This window comes from Parasteatoda tepidariorum, chromosome 2 (genome assembly GCF_982258835.1).
Source record: "Parasteatoda tepidariorum strain Cologne lab strain chromosome 2, Ptep-v5.0, whole genome shotgun sequence".
Classification (NCBI taxonomy): Eukaryota; Metazoa; Arthropoda; class Arachnida; order Araneae; family Theridiidae; genus Parasteatoda; species Parasteatoda tepidariorum.
Window position 1 is genome coordinate 44,423,201 of NC_141756.1, and position 11,304 is coordinate 44,434,504.

Here is an 11,304-nt window from a genome sequence, read left to right on the forward strand (position 1 = left end):
TTATACAGTAATAATTGCCACAAAATCTCTGAATAACTCGAATAAATATTACTGCAAAAATTCTATATATTAGTATTTTACGGTAAAATAGATTTTACGGATAATGCATCCAAAGTGACTTCATATCCTATTTTGATCAGGAATTTTTTACAATGTAATTTTGCTTGGAATCAGGTTTTTTATCAGAAGCAGTTAGGAAATTACAAAATTATTGGTTACAAAACTTTGCACATTAATGTTATAGATTTAATCGATAAACTTTGAACAGTAATTGCAATAATCTTATGAATCATATGTTTACTCCTTTGTTTGCATGAAGAGTATTTGTGAATGAAGTCAAAGGATGCATTACTAAAAAGCGCGAAAGCATTTTCGTAATCAAAATTGAAGTAAATTGGCTAAATCAGCCAATTAACAAAATAAATGGCTCATTTAATAACTAAAAGAAGCATACTACACTGTAAAAAATTCCGGATCAATTGACCGTAATTATACTGATGTTACGGAACAAAAAATCTGATAAAATGTACTTTTTACAGTAATCATTACTGTGAAATCCTTAAATAATTCTAATTAAAAAATTATTACTCCGAAAATTGCATTGCAATATAGTATTTTAACGCAAAAGTGGATTTTACTGTGGAAAGGATTTTACGGATGGTACATCTAAAGTGTCACTATTTTATATCGTAACTTTATCTTGCATTTTTAACAGCTTATATGGTTTTATAGCTTACATTCATAAAGATGTGCAACTGATGTGCATTAAAAAAATACAATTATTTGATGCTGATATGTAAACGTGTTAACCTATATTTTTACCTGTCTGTTTTTTTTTTAATTAACCTTTATAGCTCGTCATTTTATTTCATCATACTAGCACACTTTAATACATTGGAGTTTAAGAAATTTTACACAAAATCTTCACTACAAAGCACACTTAAACATTCTTGAAGTAATGAACATACATAGAGGCAAGTTTTCTATGTGAAAAAGAAAGGTTCTAGAGTCAACAGATAATATTAAAAATTCAAAATCACAATAGCTTTCTTCAAATTTGCTGCTTTCTAATAACAGCATGCCAAATAGCATTTTTACCCAAATAATTAACGTTTTGTAACAACGTCAGTACAACCAGCCATGTGTATGAAGCAAAGTTTAATGCAATTATTTTCTCATCTCCATAATAATTACTTCCAAACAATGTACAGAGATGGTTAATAATAATTAATCTTTCGTCGACTGTATGAGTAATCTTCCATTAACAAATTCAAAGCACGTTTACGGGAGAACAATATTTATGCAATGTTTTTAATTTCTAATTTTAACTCACCTTACTTAGATAACATGGTTATTTCGAGGGTTATTAAAGGAACATGCTTCCTAACGATCTTGAACGTTACATTGCTCTGAATATTTGCAATCTTCCTTCATTAATCAAACGTGTTTATTTATATTTACCGCTACTCCTAAATTAGCCACAAAATGTAACATACTAGAGGAAAGATTGATTTGCACGTTTTGGATGTTTGTTTATATAAATATATTTGTTTACATTTCCATAAATAATTCAAATTTCCCATTTGAGTAAAGCACTTTTAAATGTTTAATTATATTAAAATTGTATTGACAGAAAAAGACAGTTTCATTTATGGTAATAAAATAGAGTTTGGGTACTTAACGCTTTAGTTATCGTATTATTAAAAGTGCATTGACTGTAAAAAAATATTTATGGCAAAAAAAGGGATATGGATACTTAGTTATTAAATGATCAAATCTATATCAACAGAAATAATACAATTGTTTGTATGGTAATAAAACTGAGTTATGGCACTTAACGTTTTAGTTAAAAATACAAATGGCAATGAAATATTTAGAAAATAAAATATAAAATTAAAAAATATTTTTATTAGATAAAATAAAAGTAGGCAGAAAGCTTTGTGTGACATGTTTAAACATTTTCATAGCAAATTCTTTCCAAGATTTTAAATAAGAAAAACTGAAAACTTCATCAATATTATTATAATGAAAATTGTCCCAACAACTTGAATCATCATCTATGTTTAAAAAACTATTCCGCCAATTTAAGAACGTTTAATCAAATTATCTTAAAAAGAAAGAATAAATCAAAGAAAAAAAATGAATAAAATCTTATAAAGAAAATAAACTTTAATTAATTCGAATATGACCTTCCTTGCAGTTTTCTCTTTCTTTCTCTCTTTTTTTTTAAGTTTAGGAAGTGGATAATACATTACATTCTTTTCTTTTTTATTGAACTTAACTTGATAGCATTTGGGTTTAGATTTTATTTTTAGGTATGACAATTTCAATCTTTTTATCTTCACTTTCAGTTTACAATGAGCAACGTTGAACAGCCGGCCCAATTCTGAGTTTATGACTAACAATATTTAACTCCGTTTCCTTGTGATGCTGAATCCAATACAGAAGGCAAATAATTTCCTCGATCAAGCATTGGGACAAACTAGCCACCCTTTCAGAACTTTTTGATTGGACCAACCCACATTTGCATTACATGGTCCCATTACCTCCCATGGTCACCCCGACGGTAATAAGATTTTAACCCATAATCCGTCTAACACTGAGGATATTTCAAATCAGTTCAGTGGTTGGTGACACTACAGAGCAGAGTTCATATTAAACAGCCACACCAAGATTCAGATGTAAATCAGCTGATTGAGAGACAAGAGCTCTATCTTCTGGACCACCTCTACCACACTAACTCACTTTTTACAATTGCTACTGAACAGCTGACCCAATTTCGAGTTTACGACTACCAATTTCCAACTCCATAGCCTTGTAATATTGAACTCAATGTAGAAGACAAAGGAACTCCTTGATCAATAGTGGGAGTAATTTGCCTCCATGGATTACTTTTTGACGGAACTAATATGAACATGCATTACATGGAGGAGAATTATGTCAACACTGTGATCGGTGCGAGACGGGTGTGGAATTCGTATGGACCAGCCATCGATGAGTTTCGAACCCGGGTTACCTCATTGGGTAGTGAGCGTTATATCCCTTGAGTCAACACGGCTTCTAACTTACTTGCTTATATTTTTCTTAAACTTTTATATAAAGTCACTTTATGCAAGTGCTTTACGAACCGGTGACTGAAAATAATTTGAAGATAAAATATATCACCGCAGTGAATCTGAACAATTCGAGAAAATAAATTATAATAATGAAATGTAATAATAAACAATAATAAGCAAATCTAAAAAATAAATCTTCTTTTGGAAATAAATTTAAACAAAAAAAGTATGAATCCTTTCACAATGAAAATTTAGCTCTTAAATTTTGCATTTGCAATCAATATTTTTAGGAAACGAAACACAATAATAAACAGAATAAAACTAATCTAGAATATAAAATTTTAAATAAAATACCTATATATTTCCGATTACTTAAAATCTTATTCTTTATATGTTTCACACTAGAATAGATTAAATAGAATTGTTTTCAGGCGAAGGAAATAAAATGATTGAAATCTTAAATAAAATACAATATCATCATTTGGTTAGAGAAGAAAAGAAATATTAGTGAAAAAACTGTTTATAAAATGATTGCTTCCATTTCGTCTCCTACATAGAGCTATTGAATTATTTTATCATCTAAGCTTCATTAATTTTAACAATTTTCTTAAAAAAAATACATACGAATAAAGTAGATAAGAAATAGTATATCTTACCTGCGAAGCGTTATATCTCTCTTTTATCGAAAGCCTAGAAAAGATATCTTCCAATAAGATATCTGGAAGAGCGTTCCACTGTGAATAGGAAGCCTCGTCGGACTCATCCTTTTTGGATTTCACTTTTTTATGGAGGAAAGATGAAGACTCTTTGGGTACTCCAAAGTCGAGTTCAACCACTTCTTCCTTGTCTGGGTTTGAGAAGACCATTGGGGGTAGGTTGCAAGACATTTTGGATCTGGAATTCACAATTCATTATTTATTCAATATTTGATAAATACGATATTTTAAAATGTTTTTGATTTAAACATTTAACTTTCTCTTTTCTTTCGATTTTACACGTCTAACTAACTATAAAATTTGATGCCAAAAATTGTAAATAAATGCAATTTGGAAAAGGAATGTAGAAATCATTTTGAAAAATTCTAAATATTTTTAAGCTTTCCTTAAAAACTTTTAAATTAGGATTGCCATTGGTTGTTTTTATTCATGTTTGTTCTTTATTGTTTGTTTTATTTTACGATAAAAAAATTAGTTTACTATTACAACGTATTTCCTTAGATGTTCATTATTTGTTTACTTATTAACTGAAAAAAAAATTCATTTTCAACTCCTGTCATTAAATATCAACTCTAATTATTATGTATTTACTTTTTAATCAACTATTACTTTTAATTCATTTTTCAATACAGTATAAAACTTGCAAAGAAAAAAACATATTTTTTTAGAGAATTTTCAAATTTAATTTTTTATTCAAACTTTTAAACATTATTATTAGGTAACTAGTATTCATCTTCAGCTTTTTATTGTATTAACCAGTGGCAAAACGTGTATCAATAAAAGTAGCAGATTTTATTTGTAGTCAACTTCGCATTTTAACTATTCATTCGTAACTATCATTATTTATTAATAGTGTCAGTAAATACATAATTGGAGTGAAAATATTCTGATAAATTCTTTTGAACAATAAACTGAAAACAAAAATGCGAATAAAACTTGCTAGTTTGAATCTAACTTAATTGATCACTGCTTCTTGTTGTTCGTCACTTTTAATTTCTGTATTAGTAAATAGTTCAAAATGATCTTTGACAAAACTTAAAAATCAAAAAAATTTTGAAAATGTTTGCAATTGCAATTTTTTAATATTTTTAGTAGTTGTTGTTAGAATGTATTAACCAACAAACAATAATGTTTCAGCATCAGGTTTTATAAAGAAATTATGTTAAGTATAGAGGCGTTAATACAAAATGAAACCATTTGTCTGAGGAGTTGTTGTTTATGTAACCAGAGAGAAATAGCCACTTCTGCGTTTACGACTGCCGATGTTCAGTTCACAGTCTTTGAAATTTGAACCTTATCCAGAAGACAAGGGGACTCCTGAATCAAGCAATGGGAGAAACTAGTCTTCGTGGAGAACTTTTTGATAGAACTAACCGGCATCTGCGTAACATGAAGAAGAAAACCACGAAAGCCTCCCATGGTTAAATCTTTAGCAAGGCATGGTTAATCTTTACCTATCTAATGACATCAAATTCAAAAATATCCACTGAGAGAGATGCCTCCCCCCCTCCACGGTTAAAGAATTTGGTGTCTCCGATTTTTTTTAATTAAACACTTCCAACATGCCACTTTTTATTTACTTAATATTTTTATTATTTTCTCCACGTGTCAAGTGATATTCAGGTTATATCCGCTTTAATGTATTGGCATCCTATTTTCAATCACGATTATTATCACCATCTGTACATTAAAATTCAAATACTTGTAACTTGTAAGTAATTTATTTTCTGATTTTCTTGTAAGTAAATTCTTTCCTTTCTTCTGCTATATATGATATTCTTCTATTTTCTTCTTCTATTTTCTAAATTATTTCTTCAAATCAGCAATAAATAATGAGGCGTATATTTATATTTTTATGTACCCCTACTCTTAACTTTAGGGGTATTCTTAACTCCAGGTTTATTAGGTAGAGTTTTCTATCATTAAACGCATAATTTTTAAAAAAAATTCCCAGAAAATATTTCTAGATTTCCCTTATGCAGTGCGTATTTCAAAAAGTATTCAACCATTATCATACTTTCTGGACACCCTGAATAATATATTCTTCTTATATAATTCTCAATTCTGAATTTTCAAGTAACTTTCTTCTAACTTTTTAAAACTCGCTCTTCTGATTCCACCATATCATAAATAAAAAGGAACTCCTTAAGAAAACCTTAAATAATACAATTTACTTACAATGATATGCAATACATTAGAATGATCAAATAATAAAATACTTGTAACTAACTTAGTTGCAAAGAAAGCTATGAATTGCTTTCTGCAAAGTCCCTCAAACTGCAAAAAATAAAAGTCGATCTACCGTCGCTTCAGGAAATAAGTGATACACAAACACGTGAATGGAGTTTTTTGACCTGGAAGATACAGAATCCTGTTTTCCTAAAAGTTTGGCGAAACTTTTCCAAAGACTAAATAAAATTTACATTTATTTAATTCCTTTTGTCTCTTTTTTACTTTACTTGCTTCCTTTCTTAATGCTTTCTTTTTTCTCTTTTACAATCTGTTTTCTCGCTAACTTGAATGTTGGGTAGCTGCCAGTTTTACCCAACAAAGCGAAGAAAAGCGGTGTGGGCTATTTCTATAACTCAAGCTGGAAACAAAGAGTTAAAATTAACCTTTTTTTTATTTTCTTTTGAATGAATGGGTGGCTGGTTGCACATTTCCAGCATGTTAAAATAGAAGTTGTTTAAACTTCTCTACTGAATTTTTATGATTTGCTATGATTTTAAAGTCGCCATAAATAGTTAACTTTCTCTAGTTTTTTTTTTAAAATAGTTTTTGGAACTAAATAATTTTAGTTCATTCTACATTATTATGTGGAAACAATCGTCTTTTTTTAACTGGGAGTAAATAAATTTTTTTAAACTTCTATGCTAAAGAAAAAGATTAAGATTTATTTCATTTTGAAATGATTTGCGATAATTTTTTAATGCAGATTGTTTCATGTTATCAATTGTTTCATGTTATCATTACTGCAGTAATGGTTTTCAATACAAAAGATTTATTGAAAAATGATTTAAACTGTAAATGAAACAGAATAGCGTCGAGACTCAATCCATTAAATCTACAAATTATTTAATTTCTTGCAGCTGACAATTAATTGCCTTATTTTTCGTTCCCAATCAAAGTGATTTTTTTACTTCATGAATTACTCATTCATAAAAGTTTTGCCACTGGGAAAAAAAGTTATTTACATCTTCATGAACTACTCAAGTATAAAAGTTTCGTCACTAGAAAAAAAAATTAATAAAAAAAATAGCTGTTTTACTGTCTAAACAAACAAAAATCCACCAACTTTGTATAAATTACCGACGAAGCTATCTAACTGTGTATAAAATTCAAAGACCTTGCTATCCAACTTATTAGTGATCAACGCCAGCAAGATTGAATCATAACTACAAGCTCACTACACGTTCAAATATTAAGTTGTTACCTGGAATCACCAAATTATAAATTAAAAACATAAAAATTAACCAAAATATTACTTAAAAACAAATTTCAGTCGAGAAATTTAGAACTACTGGATGCAAAAAACAAAACAAGAACGAATAACTGAAATGAAATAACGATTTGTGCAAGTTTTTTGCATGGATCATATTATTTTCAAATAAACAAAATATAAATAAAAATGTCTATGTTTAATCATGATTGCATTAAAAGCATCATGTCAAATATGATATAAATTCATAAACTAATTATCAGAGAAGTAAATATTATCCCGTTTTATTAAATTTAATCGCAGAAAGAATAGTGCAAAGCTTGAAATAGTTAAACAATGAATATTCCACGTATAAGACTCTAAATTGTTTGATTTCTAATGAAAATTATAATTTTTTTTTACCAGCACTTTAATGCATTTAATTTGGGGAACTTAACATTCGTTCTGGAAGCGTGCATCCCTCTGAGTTAACGATGACTTTCGAATATAGATTGTTTCAAAATCAAAAAAGATTATTTGACTATTTTGTAATTTAATCGAAATTGTTTGCTTTAAAACATAAGTATTTTGTCGTAAAATGATTTAAGTTTATCACTGAATCACACTAAATTTAGTAATGAATATTTTGAAGAGTATTAAATTTTAGTCCTTGGTGGGTTGTTGAAAAGCGTTTGAAAGTTTGATAAGAGAAATCAATAAAAAAAATTCACTTTTATGGACATTAACACTACTTTTTTGAATAAGGATTATTAAATTTTTTTTTAAAGAAACGTAGAGAACTGTAATAAAAATCTTTGTTAAAATGTATAGCTACAAGTTTTTACGAGTTTATGTTGTATATCATGTGTACGCATGATATTTCTCTCATCTTTTAGCAATTTTATGTGAACGCAATTTCACTAATTTTAACAATATTTATTTCAAGAAAAATACATACTGAAAAGTGCTTAGTTACATATGATTTGCAAATAATAAAACATGATTATATTAACAAATAATTTTTAACAAGGTCGGAATTAAGATTATTTTGAGAAAAAGTTAATTGCTATCAAGACAAGACTAATATTTTTTTCAAAGAGAAGGCCGTTCGAACTAGGGGAAACATCTATTGTCGATTTGAAATTATCCATAGCAATTTGAGTTGAAATTTGGGTTACGACTTGCGTACACGAGGATATGTTTAGTAACTCCACAAGAAAGTTCTTGAGAATTATATACCTAATAGTATCCTAGTTTACTATAAACAATATATAAAAGTGTGTGGCCCAGAAGTTCAAACTTCGAGACATGCTACTCATATTTGAGATGGTAAATATCTACTGGTACGAACGGGGAAAAAACTGGAGAATAATTGCAGGAATAGTACTAGCCTGAATTCTTTTTAAAATAGGTCAGGTCCTTACATTGGCTGTCGAATCAATGAAAAAGAAGAAGTAATATGAATATTTTTATAATTATTACACTGTTGGAGTTTTCTTTTGAAAATTATGGTAAAATAGTTAACAGCAGTCTGTTCATCCAATTAAACGTAAAATTTTCGGAAATTAGAATTCTTTATCTTTTCGGTTTTGAAACTGTTTACAAATAGTAATTATGAATACAAAACTGTATGATTTTCAACCATTTACAAATAGCGTGTTTTCAAAACTGTAAAAAAAGACATTTAAATTGACATTGAAACTAGATAACGATGGGACTCGAATCCCCGTTCGGTCGGCCACGAGACTGACAAATTAGCCCTTTTGGCTATATAACATCTACGCAGCTGCAAGCTACAGTAGGTGGGTCTATTTGGTGCTATAAAATTTTGGATGTTTAACCGTATTAGTTGAAAGCAGTTAGTAAGCGGTTATTCTCTCAATTTACAGTTTGAATATCATTTTATTTATGGTTCTTATACTGTTTTGTTTGAATACAGGGTGTCTCAGTTAAGCGTTTCAGAACTTCTAAGAGGGGTAGGGGGCACCCTGACGACTCAAAATCCTATAGCAATGTGGGGTCGGAAATGCTTTCCTGAAGCGGTGACGTACACAGAAGCACCATAAAGAAAAGAGACCGTAAGTGAAAAATCGCTATAATAATACATTGAAAAAATTATATGGCCTCCTCGGTCACCCGACCTATCATGTCTTGATTTCTGGAGTCATATGAAAACACTGGTTTATGACACCCCAGTTGATAAAGCTGGTTGCAAGAATCGCAGTAGCTGCCTGCGAGATATGCCTGGAGTATTGCAGAATGTTCGAATGTCCATGCGCCGGAGACGTGAGGTGTACATTGTAGCAGGTGGCAGAAACTTCGAACACTTACTTTAGCCCATGCACCATATAATTTTTCAATGTATTATTATAACGATTTTTCACTTACGGTCTCTTTTCTTTATGGCGCTTCTGTGTACGTCACCGCTTCAGGAAAGCATTTCCGACCCCACATTGCTATATGATTTCGAGTCGTCAGGATGGCCCCTACCCCTCTTAGAAGTTCTGAAACGCTTAACTGAGACACACTGTATGGTAAAAAATCGATTAAATCAATTAAATTAACCATTTTTTCACAGAACATTGTTTCATATTAGGCATGAAAAATAAAAAATTTAAACGAGCTCCAGAAGTAGCCCCAAAATTCATCTGAAATAATTTAATATGATTGGTTAGTTGTTCGTAAATTTATATTTACTTTAAAATATTGATTTCTTGATTGTTTCAACAGTTTAGGAAGAAGATAGAAAAAATGTGACAAAAATTAAGGAACTGCGAATCAGGAAAGCACGTGAAGAAAATGTGTGACAAAAATATTATTTATCATGCTAAAAAGAACAAACAAAGGTAGCAAAAGGTCATCTATTTAATTAATACTCAAATCTGAAGCAAATAAATCTGCATTTTTTAAAAAGAACCATATTGAACATTAAAAAAAAATATTCTGTTAAGCAGCGTAGTAATTAAATTTGTGCCTTACTAAAACATCTGACGCAAATATTTAAGCTTTTATATCTTTGATGCGTAAAATTAAACTTTAGTTCAAATCAACATACAACTTACATTATTCAATGTAAAAATAGTTATACTTTTAGCAAAAGACATGTCATGATGTTAACAAATTTTTAATGATGTGAGGGCAACATTATTGAGCACTGAGTTTACTTACTATACAAACAATATTTCAAGTTGTAGAATTTTAAATATTTTTTGATGTTATACATTAAGCAAATATTAAATTATTTTTTTTTTTTTGGCAAAATAATTTTTTTTAATTTTTTTTTCCTTGTTGCATAGTAAATTATTTTGAAAACAAAGTTCCTTATCAGATGGGCTCCTTTAGGTTGTTAATTTACAATTCAGTGGCCTTTAGCACCTCGCTCTCTGTTTGAGGATTTTTGTCTTGGATCTAGTTAGTCAGAATGTTAATAAAGCTTTTATTTCTTTAAGAACTTAATACCAGAACTAAAACAAATCCAAAAATCGTGATTTTATTTCTTTTGGAAAATTCCATGTATAAGGAGGGTCGTTAAAGGCCGCTAGATTGAAAACTCGCCTCCTGACCGTGGTACCATTGTTTACTTCTAAAATGCAATTGCTTGAAGAACAAATTCTAGCAAAATGAATCAATCACTTTATTTCTTGTTTCTATGTTTAAATGGCTTTTCGAAATTAAATGTATGTTAAAAATAACTAGCGTTTAGAAACTGTAAAGTAAATATAATTTCACATACCTTTATAGCTTGTAACAAGTAACAACCACATCCTTCAGCTACTATTTTCTAATTGCGATTCCAACAAAAACAAACTGAGGGGCATTTTGGCTAGTCTCCAGTGACTGCGTCTCACTCTTTCGCAACCTCGACAACACCTTGAAAAAGAAAAAGAGAAAATCAAATCTCAGCAAATATCAAAATGCATTACGTAAGCTTTCATAACCATTAACGATAAACAGTGCCACTTGAGATATTTTCAATTTAGGTTTCAGACATGCAATTTTCTCAAATTTAATAAACTGCATTGTTTTGGATGTGATCCAACTGGTACACAAACTTGAAGGCGTGTGAATTCGTGAAGATGTTATCGAATAATGTCAAGTGTTTATCAGCTTTGTG

The 11,304-nt window shown here is 29.5% G+C and overlaps 1 protein-coding gene across 1 annotated transcript in view; it reads right to left on the reverse strand.

Moving 5' to 3' along the window:
* The window catches only part of LOC107451504 (uncharacterized), a 31,872-nt gene extending 20,810 nt beyond the window's left edge, over positions 1-11,062 (reverse strand). The window contains exons 1-2 of the mRNA XM_016067625.5: positions 10,924-11,062; positions 3,713-3,950 (exon numbers count right to left, since the gene is read on the reverse strand). Of these exons, the coding sequence (XP_015923111.2) occupies positions 3,713-3,943 (231 nt within the window). The 5' untranslated portion in view covers positions 3,944-3,950; positions 10,924-11,062. The remainder of the gene's footprint in view (positions 1-3,712; positions 3,951-10,923) is intronic.
* Between the last annotated feature and the right edge of the window lie 242 nt (positions 11,063-11,304).